We start from the raw sequence: 18,978 nt of genomic DNA, 5'->3' as shown, positions 1-18,978 counted from the left end.
ACAGACTTTCCCAGAAGAGTAAAGCCTTAGACTATTTCTTTTTACTTTTTCGAATGAGCCCATTTGAAATCATTACGGCGGAAACGAACTGTTACGCTAAACGTAAACAAAGCGAAAGAAAGGATAGTTAGTGGTTTCCCACAACCTTAAATGAAATTAAGGCCTATTTTGCCATAAATATTATGGGTATCAGAAAGTTACCCAGAATAACAAATTCTATCGTAAAATTTTGTTGTATACCCAATTGAATATTAGCTAATAACCCATTTTCTATAGCGATGTTTGAACAAAATTTTAATAATTTTATATATTGTTGAATTTACCTGTATCTACCTGCAATTAGAGTCACTTTGTGACAAAAATTATAGTATAGAATTGGTTGAGAACATTTCATTAAATTATCTTCCAAAATTCACATAAATATATTGATAAATAAAAAAGTTATAGTTGTTTAATGAAATCAGACTAAATTTATGATTACGTTAGAAATTAATTGAAACACATAAGGGGTGTATTTTGGTCAGAAATATAGTAACGAAAGGGTTAAAGTAATGTCTGTGACAATTTACTTTTTGAATTGTTTAAAAAATTAAATACATATCAAATAATTTTTAATATTTGCTTTTTAGGTCTACAACCACCAGGTTTACCTCCACAAATTCCTAACCAATGGAAGCAAAATCAGCCGCAAGCTCCTTCACAACAGACGTGGATACCCAACCAATCGTATGGTGGTCTAAGTCACCAACAAGTGATAGGTCAGCCTCAACCAGGACAGATTATCTCTTCTAGATTTCAATCACCAGCAGTACCCCAAAGTTCTCCTCAGCACACTTATAACCAAACACCCTCTCAAGAAATGACAGCTAATCAACAGATCCTTGCAGGATCTTCACATCAAACTCCTTACTCTCAATCTTATTCAGTTCAAGCAGCAAAACCAACTATTCTTGATCATTCTCAGCAGATGGCTACAGCTAGAATGCCATCACCTGTTCAACAAAACCAAGCTACACAGCAGCAATTACAATCAGGAACTTCACAGATCCAGCCACCTTCTACTCAAAGCTCTTTTCAGCAGCAACAGAATACGATGGGGGTAATGCAGTCACATCCAAATCAAGGAATGACTGGAGTTTCTACAGTGCAACCACAACAGCAACAACAGGATCCAAATTTCCAACAGAAACTTTCTACAAATGTGGCACCACTTTCACAGCAACATCTACCTGGTATGACTACACAGGTTCCACCATTGCAACAGCAACAAATGCAACCTGGAATAACACCCAGCCATCCCCAGCAAATTGTTGCTCAACAAGGGGTACTACCCAGACAGCCAACACAACAGAGTAACCCGAATATGTTACAGAACCAATCTCAGCAACAGATTACATCTGGAACATCACAAGGCCATCTACAACCTGCTCACACTCAACAAGTTACTTCTGGCCAACAACAGAGCAACCTTCAACAAATGGCTACAAGCTCAGTTCAAGGACCTTCTTCTCAACAGCAGTCTGGCAATCAGATTCTTTCTGATGTCAGTGCAGGACATCTTCAGCAACCATTATCTCAGTACACTCCACCTTCATCCACTATCATTACATCAGCTGATCTAAATGTCACTATCCAACCACAATTTACAACAGTTCAAAACTCAAACATTCAAACTTCTGGCCCAGGCCAACCATCACCTCAACACACTTTCAAGCAGTCTGTGACCACATCTCAATCTCAACCAGCAACGCAAGTTTCTTCACATATCCTAAATCCTCCCAAACTAAGTCGTCAATGGTCTGGATCAACTGTTTCATCTCTGGATGATATTTTGTCTTCTAGCCCTGAAAACGTACGAGAGACAACAATAGCAGACATTGTTCTTACACCTAAAGTACTTACACCACAAGAAATTCAACAGCAAAAAGAAGAGGCCATCAAAAACAATGCAATGAAATTAGCTCAGAAACAAGATCCCTACCAGGACAAAGAAACTCTTGATAAATTTGTGATAGAAGTAGAGAAATTTGAGAAAGTTGTTCAAGGACTTTCTAAACCTACCCTAAATGGACCAAGTCCTCTTGACTCTATTTGGAAAGTAATTATCTCTTTATTCTTAAATCTTTTTACATTTTGATATTTTCATATGATAGGAAAGCATTTTTTATATGGTAAATAATATTATGCATATTGATCATATTGATTTGCTTGACAAATAAGATTATAATTAAGTTAACTCCAGTCTATTACTACTTTCTATAGAATTGAATCAAAGATATTATTGAAAAAATTGACTCCACAAAGATTTAAATTCAGAAAAGTTTGGTATCAAATTAATTACAGTAAATTATGCCTCTGTTCTGTCTTTTCTGTTATATTGATTATATATTATTTTATATGATTAATTGATTTCAGTTTTAAATATTTAGCTCCTTTTTTTTAAAATTATGTTTGTGTCCTTAATTCTTGATAATTATTGCTGGAAATGGCTCAGACAGATGAGTGAACTTTTCTTTTAGAGCCAATAAAATGTAGGTGCAGGCATTCCTGTGTTGTTAAGAAGTTTGCTACCTAATTATGTGGCTTTGGGTTTAGTTCCACTGGTGGTCTGGGCACATGTCTTGTACCATAGCCTTGGACTGACTTATGACTGGGTTTGGTAAACTGAAACTCAAAGAAGCCCATTGTGTGTATGTGTATACTCTGTCTCTCTTGACATAGTGCAATAATAGTTGTAAACGAGTGTTGCCATCATATAAGAAATGTCTTTTGTATCCTATCTATGAAAACATGTCCTGCCATGAGAAAATATTCTCTTGTTTGGAAACAGGTGAGGGTTGGCAATAGGAAGGGTAATTTATCTGTAGAAAGTATACCTTAAATAATTCCATCTGACCCTTGTAAGTATGGAAAGTGAATGTTAAAATGTATTAACTGTGATTTAATTGACTACATTCTGTTTTTACAGGAAATATCTTAATATCTACTTCATAAGTGTCTATGTACTATTGTGATTAGTAAGGTTTGAAGTTATGTTCTGCTTTTTTTTTTAATGCAGAGTTTTAACCCTTCCAAAACTGATTGTTTACTGGAATTATATCAATAATGTATTCCTTTCTTGAGATGAGCTTAAAAGTTTAAAAAATTATCATTTCATAATTTCTTGTAAATAAACTGCAGTTGATAGAATTGACTAAATTCCTCTTATATATATTTTAGCACAGGAAAAGGAAGCCAATACTTTATTCTGGTAAATATACAGAAAGTAAAGTGGCTGATTGTTTAATGTGGAGTTTAGAACACAGGAAGACAGGCAAAATATTGTTTTCTCTAGCTAATGTAGAGAACATTGTGATAGTGAAAGAAGATCCAGAAAGAATCGGCTGGGGAGTGAGTGTTTGAAGTCAGTTGATGAGGGGAAGCTTTACCATTCAGTTCAGTAATGTGATTTTTTAAATACAGTAAATGTAAAAAAAAGTAAATTAGTTATTAAAATGAGATTATTCAAAGAATACACATACATACATTAGTCAAAGGATGTTTATTTATGAATTTATTATATATGGATGTTTATAAATACATTTATATATAAATGATGTACTATTCAAAGATTAATGCATCATCGTTTAATATCAGTTTTTCATGCTGGCATGAGTTGGATAGTTTGACCAAAGCTGGAAAGCTGTACCAGGTTCCAGCCTAATTTGGCTTGATTTCTACAGCTGGATGTTCTTCCTAACAACAACCATTTTACCATGTGTGCTGGCTCCTGTTTACATGAACTGGCACAAGGGCACATCAAGGCAAAACCCTCTTTAGCTGGGGGTGGGAGATTATTAATAATTTTGCTGTGGTTATGGGGGTCTTTTTGAGTACAGCAAGATACCAGATATCTTGGTCTTTTGTCATTTCCTTAAGGTTCAGGATCCTAAGATTGGCCTTCAATTCTTTGCCACATGCCTTCTTAGGTTTCCATCTTCCACTAATTTCATCCACTTTGAGTGATTGGCTTTTCTTAATGCAGCTGTCTAGATCCATCCTCATCACATGACCAAACCAGAGCAGTCTTCTATCTTGCATACTGTATCTAATTCCTCTTACACCTAACTTTCCTTCCAATACACCTGCACTCTGTTGCACATGTACACTTACATTTCACATTCACCAGAGCATACTAGCACCATTCCTCTATAGCCTTCACATGTCCTCTGCAACCACTGTCCCTATCACCAACACCATTAATACTACTCCCTCCACCCAGTATACAATCAACAAATGTCTGGTATCATTGTTCCAATGAACTTATCACCACACACCAGCACAATCATCACCACACCACCACCCTCACCACAACCAACTGCATCTATTAACACCACAGTCACCATCACCTCCATCTTTGTTGTTGTAATTAAGAAGTTGCATAATAAGCATCACCTGATATAAAGTCAAGCGTAAACTGAACAGTTTTTGGCTGACATGTTCACCTTTTAGTGTTGCCTTGTTGTGTATTTTAATAAATCATCTACTGCCTGCCTATCTTGCAGCTCTCTCTGTCTCTATCTCTGTCTTATATACACACACATACATAACAGAAGTAAATAGACACCCCATAAAACATCGTTTTATGTTTATTTCAACTTGAAAAGGTATATATTTTTTATTAATTGACATATGGTTCAGTTTCTATATGTGACTGTTTAATCATGCCACATGTAAAAGAAGCCTTAGAACTGTCCAAATTTCAAAGAGGCCTTATTGTTAGTCAATCTGAAGGTGGATTTTGCCAGTGTAAAATCACAAAACCTTGGGATCCCACTTTCTATAGTTAATAGTGATTGTGCAATTCACCAGAGAGAGGAAGGAGTCCACATCACCTTGCCCAGAGCAACCAGGGCCCTCTGACAGGACCTTTCTCTTTACTAAGTGTGAGGATAATCATTGTTGCAAGGCCTCTAATATAGTGGAACAAGTTGATTTCAGTCCCTGAACAGCTGTCAGGTATCTCCACAAACTTGGCTACTATGGAAGAGCAGCAAGAAGGAAGCCACTTCTTCGACAAGCCAATATCAAATGAAGAAATTGGGCCAGTGAGATGGTGGAGAGGCCACTAGCATTTTGGGACACTGTCATATTCTCTGATGGGTCCAGATTTGTTGTATTTTCTGACAGCAATAGTGTGGGTGTGGAGATTCTGTGGTCAAGAATTTGATGTGAAAAGATTGCAGCCAACAATGAAACACGGTGGCTATTCTGTCATGGTCTGGGGAGCAATTTGGAGAAATAGTTGATCAGAGCTTGTGGAGCGTGAAGGAAATAAACTCAAATATGTGTCCATATTGCAGAAGGGAGTCCTCCCAATCTTCTCTAGTGGTGAAGTGATTGAAGAAGACACTTTATGGAAGCTCCTTGTCACACGGCTAACAGACCCAGAATTGGTTGGAAGAGAATGGCATCAAGAAGCTTCCATGGCCAAGCTAGTCATCAGATATGAATCCTATTGAATACCTGTGGGGCATAATAAGCAGGAAACTTCGTAAAAAGAACAAGTGTCCTCAAAGCCATATCTTTTGAGATTACTGCATGAAACTTGGAAGAAATTCTTGAAGAGAATATTCATCATCTGATCACTAGCATGCCCAGTAGGGTCCTCGCATTGAAAAATGCCAAGGGTTTGTCTACTAAATATTACATATTCACATTATAATAAATAATTTGAAAATATAATTTCAGACTTAAATTTTAACAATTACAAGGGTGTCTATTTACTTCTGTGTGTGTGTGTGTGGTGTGTGTGTGTAAAAAAAAGGTCCCACTACCATATAGTATTGCTGTTCATATACATGCATCATACAATCTTCCTGTCATTTGGAATGAGAGAGAGAGAGAGAGAGAGAGAGAGACCTTTGGTTGCCAACAGTAGTAAAAACTCTCTGAATTTTCCCTATCCTATTCTTATTCTAGTGGATGTAAATACACAACTTGTTGTTTGCATCTTCTCCATCTTTGTTTAACTCATACATCCAGAAGAAAGTATATTTATAAATTTAATAGTTTTTTAAATTTTTCTTCAGAGTAGTGGCATATTGATTAGTTAAAATTGTGCTTTAGAGCTTAGACTGCTGGTCAGTCTTTGTAAAATATGCCATGGTTGAGCCAGTGAGAGAGCTTCTCTGTGGTTCTTTGATCTGCAAGAAATAGCAGCCAGATCTCCCTCAAATCACATTGTACAATTTTGGAAAATAGTCCATTTAGTGCAAGATCTGTTGTTTGAATAAAAATGGGATGGCCATGGTTGGAATGCCTTTGTTCATTTCTCTGCTTCATCAAGGCTGGATTTGGACTAAACAACAATAACAACACATTGACTAATTAGATGAAAGATGTCTATAGCTGTGAAAGATTATAAAAATCCTCAACAATTAGCACCAATTCATACTTTTCATTTCTGAATCTGCTAATCCAGTGGTTCTTAACTGAGGTGGTAATGCTCACTTAGGGGTGTTTGTGAGTTCACAATTAGGAAGAAATGTCAAGGGGATGCTATTGGGGTACTGAGTGTTTAGAGGGGGGGGGGTCATTATTTTTCTTAGAAATAAGACATCTAAACAATATTTTAAACTTATTTTCAAAAAAATCTTTGTCAGGATTAAAATATGACATCATTTTATTAATGAGCAGAGACATGACTGATAATTCACCAAGGTCTAATAGGATTTTATTATGTAAATCCCTGTCTTTAGCCATTTCCATAAAAATTTAACAGGCAGGGCACTAATCCACACTTTTTATCTGAAGGGAGACAGATAATGGATGAAATAGTACAAGGAAATATGGATGATAAAACCACTGCACAAAATTTAGCTTGCCATTAAAATAACTTTCAAAACATTCTTCAGTAAAATTAGGGAACTGGCCTACCAATTATTGAGTTCTACTGATCTAAGCTAGCTACTTGAATGTAAATGTATTGTTTCTAATTAATAGTCACTCTTTTGGGTTATATCACTGTTTTTGTTGTATAAAAAAAGACATTTCAATGAAGATTGTCCTGTAAGATGCTGTTTGGTTATAGGACTTGATGAGAATGGTAGTAATATGGTTTAACATTGTTAATTCTATAGTGTGATTGAAGTATATTTAGATGTCTATTTTAAGTATTGGGTGACATCTTTTCTAATCAAACTGTTTCCAGGATGGAAGTAACATATACTTGCTAATCAGTACAGTGAGATGCTATTGTCAGATATCTAACATAAGTAGTAGTGTTCCAACATAGTATTTCATATTTTAGAATCTTTATGATTGATATCTTAGATTTAAAAAAAAAGTGACTTTGTTACCAAAATAGAGAAAATATAACAAACAGTTAAAAACAAAAGCACCTATTATAAACTACGCCCATCAGTTGTTTGCTGCTGGGACACTACATCCTTCAAAGTATCCATGCTTCCTGATTTCCCCCCCAACTTTTTTAAATGACTTAATTCACTTTTCACTTCCTGTGTATGTTCTATGTATACTCTGTTCATGCTCTTCTGGTTACTTTTTCTGATGAGTTGTTATGCACCTGAGCACTGTATATAATAAGTTCATTATTATTATTATTATAACTTAAGTTTGGTACTGATAATATAAAGACTCCATGATAGAGTTCCCATTGCATATCTTTCTGACATTTCTCTTATTTATATTCCAGTGCTATATGAATAGATCAAAGGTGGTTATTGCCCAATTTGTAAATTTCCTATAAAATCAAAAATGACCAATAATTTCATAAGGCAACTCTATTAATACAACCATCACAATACAAACTGAAAATAGTAAAGTGTTTTACTATTAATTATATTGAATCTCCTTAAACATTTTAATCATCTTTTAATTCCCACTTTTCCATGCTTTTATGGGTTAGATGGAATTTGTTGAGGCACATTTTCTACAGCTTGATGCCCTTCCTGTCACCAACCTTCACATGTTTCCAAGCAAGGTAATATTTCCCATAATCAGACAAGTTTTTCATGGAAGACAGGAAACAAACAAACATCAGTTATATGATGGTGATGCTCATTAACAATCATCACATGACATCAAGACAGGGATATACACACACACACAACAGGCTTCTTTTGGTTTCCATCTTCCAAATCCATTCAAGACTTTGATGGGCCCGAGGTTATAGTAGATGTGTTCATGGTGCCATAGTGGGACTGAATATGAGATTACATGTTTAGGAAGCCAGCTTCTCAACCACTCTGCCATGTCTGCACATATACTTTGTGCTCTTATATTTGTATCTATTTTGTTGTCGAAGCATAAGGCAGAAGAATAATGATTTCAGAATATCATTCTTTTGGTGATAGTTACATTTAAAGATTAAGGATTTTTTTCTTGGTCTATAAATTTATCGGAAGCAAAGTAATATATAATGTTCACATTTAAGGATATTAGTAGTATAAGTGGACTGAATTAGCTACAACCACGACTGGAACGGTACTATAGACTTTGCTTAACTTCTTATTCTTCATTTAAGGGGTTCTTGTAAATGAATACTCTAAAGTAGCACAGCTCATTGCAGAAATTTGTGAAGGGTTTTTTTTATTTCAAAGTGCTAAGTTCAAATTCTGTCATGGGCTACAAGAGATGAGATGGTTAATATCAATAGTATTGTGTTATCCCATGATTAATAATAAATGACTCTTCAGAAACTCTTTCCAGATTTATAAGAACACCTGCTGCATAGAGTACTTGTTAATACTTTTATGATTTTGTATTTATTTTTATTTTTCATTTTTGTATTACTTTTCAAATTGCAGGAACTCTGTGATGAACAAGAAAAGGATAGCCGGAAACGGTCTATGGCTGCAGCTCGCTGTGATGCAATGAAGAATAGAGACCCAGATATTATGCCTTGTAAGCATGATTTCTCAATATACTACTTAAAAACCCTTAATTAAATAGATAAGGTGCCTGTCTTTTAATAGTCATATAGTCTTACCTGTCATAAATATTATGCTGGTTCTTTTTCTTTTATAGCAAAGCATATTTGTCTGCAAATTAAAGGACACCTGAAATATTTTTTTAAGTTACTACATGTGACATTCCTTTCCGTAACTATCATCATCAACATTATTTAGGCATCAGCCTATGTCGTTTTATCTCTACTTTGAAAACTTTCGGCCAGTATAGGCCCAGGCCATGTCTAACTTAATAGCACTCTCTAGGGTTTAACATCCTTAGACCTGAGATCATTGCTTCTTATGTGTTTCTTCATCTTCCATAATCGTAGATATTCTTCCATTGCAATTTTACTGTCAGCTGGTGACACCCAGTTTACATCTCTCTTGTACACATCAGCTGACTTGTACTCATCATCATCATTGTTTAACGTCTGCTTTCCATGCTGACATGGATTGGATGGTTTGACTGAGGACTGGCAAACCAGAAGACTGCATCAGGCTCCAATCTGATCTGGCAAGGTTTCTACAGCTGGATGCCTTTCGTAACACCAACCACTCCAAGAGTGTAGTGGGTGCTTTTTACATGCGACTGGCATGGGAGCCAATCAGGCGGCATTGGCAATGACCATGCTTGAATGGTTGTTTTATAAATTATCCAAACTTTTTGAATTCTTATTCAGAGACTTGTAAAACAAATCCTGGAGTTATTATATACAACCCTCAAACCATTTTAGAAACTAAGAAAAATTTGTGCTATTATCTGTTTACAGATAGTTTTGAGATGTTTAACATGAGCCTACAATCTGAAGTGTACAATAAGCTAAATGCCTACTTTGTGTCTATATTCCCTTTTCCATCTATTGTATATTGCAAGTAGGCATTGCATTATGCTGGATCTTAACTGTACTTCAGTCCATGTTAGAAAGGGATACCTAAAGAGATGTCATTAAATACATTGATCTCTTACATGTTTTACACTGGGAAAGCTATGAGTACATCACTACATGATAATAAATGCTCATTCTGGAATTGTTATCTAACTCTGAAACTGTATAGGCAGTTAAGAAACTTCTAGTTTTTAAATAAAATTCTAAAAACCTTTCAAATAACAACTAATTACTAAAAGAATGCAATAAATAATGTTAGGAATAGAATGAGTTCTGGCATGTGTAACACTAAAATAATTGGCTAAATCAGGGGTTCTCAACTATTTTCTTACCTATGGAACCCTTTGATTCCTATTTTACTTGGACGGACCCCCATAGTCATTTGATGTTTAAAAAGTCCTATTGTATTTTTATAATTAAGTATTTAAAGACTTGTATACTAATTAAAATATTTTGTGTATTGTGGACATATAACCAATTTTTTGCACATTAACTTTACTGGTCTGAATCAAAATTTTTTTTCATGGTCCCAGAAAAATTACCATGCTCCCTCCCCCCAATTTACTGTATTGCATCTGTGGATCCCCCAAAAATCTTATATGGACCCTAGATGAGAACCCTTGGGCTAGATAATTTCAAATAGTAACTTATACATGTGTAATCTTTACTATATTCCAGATGATGATTCTCGAGTCTTGTTAACAAGCCAGAAAGATGATTATATTAATGCTAGTTGGTTAGATGTAAGCTAAATTATATTTTATTACTTGGATAATGTGTGTGCGTGCATGTGTGTATTTTTGCGTGGATGTGTGTATTTGTATATTTCTGATTGTTGAAATGATTGCTAAAGGTTAGCAATGCATTAACTAAAATATTTAAAAAGCACTTTGAGATTTGATTGGATGCTGAAAAAATCCCTTGGAAAATGCAAAATTTATTTATTCATATCATCATCTGCAGATGCATATGATAATGCCACCTATTCAGTACCACATATGAAAACATTTGAAATCTGCATATGATGAAAATGATAGTGAGCAAGGAAGAAGCTTGTGCTGGAATTTGAAATGGTGACAGATATGTTTTTTTTTTTGTTTTTGTTGCTCTTTTTCTTAAATATATTTTGCCCTTCTGGATATGGTAATAAATAGATGAAAATATGAAGACTTTTCTAACAGATTTTCTTCAGTAAGCAATCAACTCTTGATGTACTGTTAACCTTTTGACTGTAATTTATGAATTTTAATTTATTTTTTTAAATATTTGTTGCTAGGAACTTGTGTTATCCTGTCCCAAGTTCATTGCTACTCAGTTTCCACTGAATGTAACTATTGTTGACTTTTGGATTATGGTCTATGAACAAGGTGCTGAAGTTATAGTGAAACTGTTTAGTGAAGCTGAAGAAGGCAAGGTAAACAATCTATTTATCCTTCCTATAATGAATATCACCATCCAAAATGGAATATTTTCTTTATTATCTTTAATGTATTAAAAAATAAAAGAGTTGATGCATGTTGACTAGACTGACACTAGTTACTTCAAAATGTGACGGTTTTTTTTTTTTTTTTTTTTTTTTTTTTTTACATATTTATCCTCTGAACCATCAGCATTACTGCTACCATCACTATTGCTGCCACCAACACAACACTATTGCTACTACCACCAACCTCACCACAACCACCACATTATCATCATTAACTACCACCCTTCATCATCATCATCTCCTCCACTCTCACCATCATCATCGTTGTACATGGCCATCACTTGCATCAAAATTAGAAAGAATGCTTTTCCATAAAAATATAATGTATTGAATCAAATGGATTGTTGTTTCAGATATTTATAGTTGTGTCAATGATAAACTCACTAAATGTATTTTATATCTTCCAGAAATATCCAAATTACTGGCCAACAGAGAAAGGTCAAATCATTTTTCATGGTCCCATTGGTTTAACTTTACAGACCTGTAAAGAAAAAGAATTTTGGACTGAACGTCTTATTTATCTTACACATTCTGAGGTAAGCTGTTACTGCTGTTTTAATTGTTGTCATAATTCCATTTTTATTCATCTAGTATACCATATTTGATAACCTATAAAACTGACCTTTCTTTCTCAAATGGCTCAGAAAATACTCCTAGTTTGTGTATGTGAAGTTGTTATAATGAACTTATTGTGTGCAGTGCTCGGGTGCACTACAATTCATCAGAAAAAGTAACCAAAACTGTATGAACAGGACACAGAATATGCATAGGAAGTGAACAAGGAATAGGTCTTAAAAAACAAAAAAAAAAAAAAGCAAGAAATTGGGCGGGTGGGGGGCATCAGGTGTATTGTTGGCAAATTTCAGGGAGGATGGAAGTTTTGAAGGATGTAGTGTTCCGTCATGGGTGCTGTGTTGTTTTTTTGATTTTGTAAGCATGTCTACAAATGTTACACATATGGAATTCAAAAAGGTGCCGGAGTTTGTTGTTGGAAACATGGTGGATAATCTTGTAGGTCTCTACCAAGTCAGTTGCCTGATGTTGGAGCATTGTGTCCATGGACAGGGAAGTTTAGATATCCTGCAGGTTAATGTTCACCCAAGTACAGTAGACTACCAGTATTTCTATGTAGCTAACTCCATTATGCTGTAATATTATTTACCAGCCACCATCACTACCACCATCATTGATGCTACCTTTACAAGCACTTTTAGTCAAGAGGAATTATCCTAAATATTAAGCTTGCTGTCCTAAGATGAACAGTTTCATTCAGAACCCAATTCTTAAAAGTAGTAACTGTTTCTGTACTCATATCTCTTAATGTTTGTCATAGAAATGACACTTGGTTACAACAATGAAGGTTCCAGTTGATCTGATCTGTGGAACCACTTGTGCAATGTGGCTGAACACTCCACAAACACTTATACTCTTAATGTAGTTCAGAGAAATTCAGCGTGACACAATGTGATAAGGCTGGCCCTTTGAAAGTATAAGTATTACTCATTTTTGACAGCTGAGTGAACTAGAGCAATATGAAATAAAGTGCCTTGCTCAAGGATACAATGTGCTGCTGGGAATTGAACTCATGACTTTAGGATTGTGAGCTGAATACCCTAACCACTAAGCCACTTACTCTCACTCTTGTTTGTCATGCCTGACACACAATCTTATTTTTACGTGGAAACTCATTTTAGTTTTTGAAAGAAGCTTTGAAATTGGTTGCAAGATGGTGTTGAATAACTACTGACTATAATCATTGTTGCTGCATAGCTCAGTATCATCATTGCTATCTTTTGTTAGTCACTGTTTTTGTCTGCTGCTAAGCTGCTTTTATTTTCTCTTGTAAATCACAGCAAAAGCATTATTGAAAAGACTCTTTTTCTTGCATGCATTGTATATCTATTTTTTTCTGTGTTGCTGCTTCATCAGCATCATAGCTACATTATTTCAAGAAACATTTTGCTGTATAAAATACACAAAAAATCATTTTTAATTATCTCTGCTGAAATTGGTGGGGGAGGGATTTTATTTGGCTGTGAGCCTTAAGTTATCAAATATGGCATTAAGATTTAATGAGCTAATTTTTGTTCCCCACTTAAACGTGGATGTTCTGTAAAAAACAAACTATACCACGGTAGATACCATGAGAGAAACTTTCATATTGGCTTTTGGTGCGAAATGCACTTTTGTTCATATCTCCAGTGCCCAGACCACAGATTACATGATTTCTTTCTTGGTCTCCATCAATGATGGATGATCATGATTCAATTTAATTCTGATTGTTTTGGTGTGACACAACTTCATCTAATAGGATTTTGAATGATATTAGCAGTGTTTAATACTATTTAATGTGACTATTTCATACTGTAACAGATTTAATATTTAACAATTGAGATTACTACAAATCTGCTTAACTTAATTCCATATAGTATAAAGCTGTAGATGATTATACAATTTGTCTCAGATTAATATACAAGTTAATTTAACATAATGTAATGCAATATAATTTACTTTTGAATTATTTTACAGTTTAAAATACATTAAATCATATGAGTAAATTGTATTTTAATTAATACATAACCATTACATTAAATGTTATGTTTAAATTGCATGTAATATTTAATTAATGCTACATAATTTTAAAAAAATTAATACAATAACATTTAAAGTATTACAATTGTTTTATCAAGATTGGAGCCTGGTGCAGCCATCTGGTTTGCCAGCCCTCAGTCAAAATTGTCCAACACATGCTAGCATGGAAAGTGGACGTTAAACGATGATGATGATGATACATATAGTTTTAAAATATAATGAAATGCATTTTGAAATATTTTAATTCAATTTTAACACAATTTTGCTTAATACAGGGCTCTATAATAAAATATGATATAGTAATTTAAATTTTAAAAAAAATCAAATTTGATTTTCCAATTTTCAATGTAAAGCTTAAATTTCAATGAATATTTTTTGCCTTTTGATTAGACCAAGCAAGCTAGAACAATTGTCCATCTTCAGTATCGGAACTGGCCTGTCAGGTATATATTTGAAATATATGCAATTCTAACCACATATTTGATTTTTTTATTTTACTGATATTGTTTCTTCTTTCTGCATTGTTTCATATCCGGTTTCTCTTTCCATCCGTCTTCCTCTATTTTTTTCCGTCCTTCACTCTTCCTCCACTCTGTCCAATCTGTCTCCTGCCTTCTTCCATCTGCCCTTTCCCTCCTCTCCCTTTCTTTTTCTTCCATCCATCCTTCCTCTCTCCCTTTACCTCTTCCATTCTTTCTTTCATCTGCACATCTATCTCCCTCTCCCTTTCCCCTGCTCACTCTCTTCCTTCTTCTCCTTTTCTAAAAAATGCATCACTTTGTGAGAAATTATTTTTAGATTATTTCAATGTAAGAAAATGTTAGTATGAGAAATATTTCTTGAGACATTGTTATTGATACACACCCTTCAAACACTGAGGTTGATTTAACCCTTTAGCATTCAGATTACTCTCTCAAATGTAATGCTTATTGATTCATATTATTTTGAATTAATCATGCATTACCGTGTAGCTTTCAGATTTTTGATGATGTGATTGCTTATTCTTAGAAAGATATTGTAGGGTAGGTGTAACATGTTAGATTTGACCAGTTTGAACATAAAATCCGTAGAATATGTGGGCCAGATATGGCCAGTTTAAATGCTGAAGGGTTAATTGATTAAATCACTCCTCACAAATTTCTGGCCTCGTGCATACATTACAAACAGTTATTATTAGACCATTGAACATTATCATTTAGCATATGGTTTGACTGAAATTAGTAAGCTGGAGAGCTGCACCAGGTTCCTGTCTAATTTGGCATGGTTTCTATGGCTGGATACCTTTCCTAATGCTAGAATGCAATATTTTTATTCTTAAGTCTGAGTTCAAAGCCTACCAATGTCAGCTTTGTCTTTCATTTGTCTTGAGTCAATGAAATAAAATACCAATCATGTAATTGATTGAATGCTGCCCCACAAATTACTAGCTTGTGCTTAAAATCAAAATTATCAACAGAACCTTCTAATTTTCTTTCATTTCTAGTGGCTTCCCTGAAAAGATCCCCTATTTACTGCAGTTTATTGCAGAAGTACATTCTTTCTATCGACAACAGAGAAGCCTAACTAAACCAGTTATTGTTCACTGCAGGTAAGCTATTTTATCATAGATATTTCTATTTACTCTTTTGTCACCATATTTTTAATGAAATACACTCACAAGTTTGTTTCAATTATTAAAGAAGACTTTGTTCCAATATAATACATCAATATTTAGATATGACATGGTGAAGAGTGATAGTAGATCAAAATTGGTGTAGAATAGTTAAAATGTTACATATAGCTATTTGTCTCTGTCAGGCTAATATAATTTCTCTGAAGGCTAATCTTATCAGCTGTCCATATCTGCAAAATTAAAAATATCAGCTATCTACTCTTGCTAGGCTAAACATATCTTATCTGGATACTTCTACAAAGCAAACTGTATCATAGGCAAACATATCCTGATTCTTGCTCTTGTAAAGAACTATATAGTTTTCTGGGTTTTTTTTCAGTTTTTTTTTAAAGGCTTACTAAATTTGGGATTGATGTTTCTTATTTCACTCCATTTAGTTTAGTTGCAATTAGTGGAAGTTGAACATTTAAATTACCTCTTTATTTTTTCTATTTTATGTATCATCTAAAACCATAGCGTTAAAATTTTCAATTCATAATAGTGTCTGGTATTTAATTCATTGCTTATAAGTAGAGAAGTATTCAGTAATGGTCATCAAAGGTACTAACTTTATTTTATATTTTGGTGCCTGATAGAATTGGCCTTTTCTCTAGATTTCACTTATTATTAAACTCATTTGATCTTTTTTTATTGAGTTCTAGAACTTTTTCCTAAATCCAAGCAATACTAACAGAAAAACTGACAATTATCTTGTTTTTTAAGCGTATACATTTATCCAATTTTATTCTTTCTGTTTACCTTTTGTTTGTTAGTAATGGAGTAGGCCGAACAGGAACCTTTATTTCTGTGTATGCTGGAGTTGAAGAAGTGAATCATGCCAATGGAATTCTAGATATTCAAGCATTGTGCCAAAAGATGATGAAGAAACGCCGATATATCATTCGAGATAAGGAACAGCTCAAATACTGTTATGATACCATTTTATATCATGCAGAAGATTTACTTATGAAACGTAAGGAAATTTCTTGCATAAATTTCTTAGATAAATTGGCTGTCTTTTATAATTATTTATTTTCTTTTTCAGATGTATTAGACTTTCTCTTTTCTGTAAATTGGGTAGTGAAAAGTGGCAGTTGACAAAGATAGGTGGTGAGGCTATCGGCAGCAGATATGACAAAGTGAAGAGTGATAGTAGATCAGAAAGATTTAAATGTAAGGTAATGAGTCCTCAGAGGTATCACAGAGGAAAGGAAAAGGTAACTGGAGGCACAGAAAGGGGATGATCATTGTAAAATATAGTGGGAGAGGATATAAAAAATGGGAATGGATTTTAAAAGGAAGTGGTTCCTTTTAACTGGTTACCTAGTTATCCTCTTCACTCCCTAACATCTCACATCTACATCATCATGGGTTGGATGGTTTGACAGGAGCTGGCCAGGTAGAAGACCGCACTAGACTTCTGTGTCTGTTTTTTGGCAGGATATTTGCAGCTGGATGCCCTTCCTAACACCAACCACTCCTCAAAGTGTTCTGAGTACAAGTGAGGTCAGTTTTGGCATGGATTTTTCTGCTGGTTACCCATTCAAATGCCAACTGCTTTACAAGGTGGACTGGATGCTTTTCACGTGGTACCAGCACTGGCAGGGTCAGCAAGTAAATTGCAAGACAAGGAATTTTGAAAGGAGAGAGGGCATTAGAGGAGGGGATTTTGTGTCAGATAATGGAAAAGTTAGAAACAGAGAGGCAAAAATGGGTGTCTTGCTATAGAAGAGGGGGCATTGGAGGAGGTGATCTTGTCAGATGATGAAAGGTTAAAGTGTGAGAAAGAAACAGGGGCAGAAACAAGTGTCTTGATATGTGTATGCATGTATAGCAAGACACCTCCTCTATATTTTATTGTTAGATTAATCTGTTGCTATTATTCTTAACATGGTGGTGTTTACATTTCAGGTGGAATTCTGACCAATAAAGCTTCTTTTGGTGATAAACTACCAAATCCTGGAGACAAGACACACCAGAGGAAGCCATCTGAAGACTTGACCAAAATCAATGTATCATCTGCACAAACTGAGACTTCTAAGGACTCTAAAGTAACAAGTTCAAAGAGTGAAGAGACTAACAGTGAAGTAGATTCTGGTAAAGTTGTTGACTCAACTTCTTCCAATCTTCCTGACCTTGTGCAACAGCAGTGCAATTTGAATACATCTGATGCCACAGGTGAAGCCCAGGTTGAGAGCCGAAGTCGATCTGGTTCGGGCTCTTCTTCCAAAAGCATTGGTACTGCAGGTGGGAGCAGTGGTACAACCTCAATGAGTAATTCACCCCAACACATTGGCAGTAGTCAGCAGAAAGATATACCACTCTCTTTGGCTCAGCTACAAAATCCTAATACTTTTACACTTGAACTGACAGCTGGACGTAAAAAGATTACAAAATCAAGTTTCACAAATAAAACCACATCAATTACAGATAGCATGAATGACCCAGATGATCCTCTTAGTTCACTTGACCCTCTTTGGTCTATTAAGAAAAAAGAAGACTCTTAATATTATTATTATCATTAATATTATTAGTGCGGTGGAGTGCAGAATTAGTAGTGTGGCGGACAAAATGCTTTGCAGTATTTAGTTGCGTCCCTTTGTGTTCTGATTTCACATCCACTAGTGTTGACATTGCCTTTTCTTCCTTTAATGGGGAGGTTTGCTAAAATAATTACCAGTGATATACTGGTGGTCAATTCAGTCATTGACTGTACCCTCTCCCTCAAAGTTTGTGGCCTTGTGTCACAGTTAGCAATCACCAGTTATCATCCTCATCATTGTTATTATTATTATTATCCTATCTAATTTTTGTTCCATTTATATTTAATTCTCTGCTCATTTGTAATGGATTGCTTTCCTCTCTCTTGAAGAAACTCTGAAAGTTTGTTCAATGTTATTGTTGCACTGATCTTTTCCATTCCCCCTCTATCTATGTCTCTGTTTTTATTCCTACACAGAATTGGTTTTATGCTAACTTATCCATGGACACTGATAAGTTGAGTAATTAAAACAATTAGACTATAAATTAGGATATTATGTATATATTAAATCATTTATTGCTTCCCTAAACTGTTAATTTCTTATTTAATGTAATTTATTTTACAATTATTTTGACATTTTTTTCCCATCTTTTTGGGGGTCATTAAAATAAGACAACTGTTTTGTCTCCAAAATTTCTGGGTTGTGCCGATTTCAGAAACCACCATCATCATATTATTATTATTATGGAGATTGATAAGTGGTTGAATACTAGACAAAATGTATTTTGGTATTCAGTTACATTCTTTCACATTCTCAGTTTAAATTTTGTTGGTATCAACTATACCTTTTGTTATTCTGGGTACTCATAGAATAAGTACCACTCAAGATTTGGGGGTGGGGACAGTTTAATCAACTATACTCTTTC

General features: G+C 34.5%; 1 protein-coding gene across 5 annotated transcripts in view; it reads left to right on the top strand.

Annotated features, from left to right (window-relative positions):
- Positions 1-18,641, top strand: part of LOC115211750 (tyrosine-protein phosphatase non-receptor type 23) — a 98,603-nt gene extending 79,962 nt beyond the window's left edge. For all 5 annotated transcript variants that reach the window (XM_036501697.1, XM_036501696.1, XM_036501695.1 and 2 more), the window contains 9 exons: positions 630-2,098; positions 8,811-8,907; positions 10,520-10,584; positions 11,118-11,255; positions 11,735-11,863; positions 14,310-14,362; positions 15,403-15,507; positions 16,344-16,543; positions 17,482-18,641. In XM_036501697.1, coding sequence (XP_036357590.1) covers positions 630-2,098; positions 8,811-8,907; positions 10,520-10,584; positions 11,118-11,255; positions 11,735-11,863; positions 14,310-14,362; positions 15,403-15,507; positions 16,344-16,543; positions 17,482-18,077 — 2,852 coding nt within the window. In that variant the 3' untranslated portion in view covers positions 18,078-18,641. The remainder of the gene's footprint in view (positions 1-629; positions 2,099-8,810; positions 8,908-10,519; positions 10,585-11,117; positions 11,256-11,734; positions 11,864-14,309; positions 14,363-15,402; positions 15,508-16,343; positions 16,544-17,481) is intronic.
- Positions 18,642-18,978: the final 337 nt, after the last annotated feature.

Source organism: Octopus sinensis, linkage group LG1, assembly GCF_006345805.1.
Source record: "Octopus sinensis linkage group LG1, ASM634580v1, whole genome shotgun sequence".
In the NCBI taxonomy this organism is placed as follows: Eukaryota; Metazoa; Mollusca; class Cephalopoda; order Octopoda; family Octopodidae; genus Octopus; species Octopus sinensis.
Note: the sequence above shows the minus strand (reverse complement) of the source record. Positions and strands in the feature narration are given on the sequence as shown.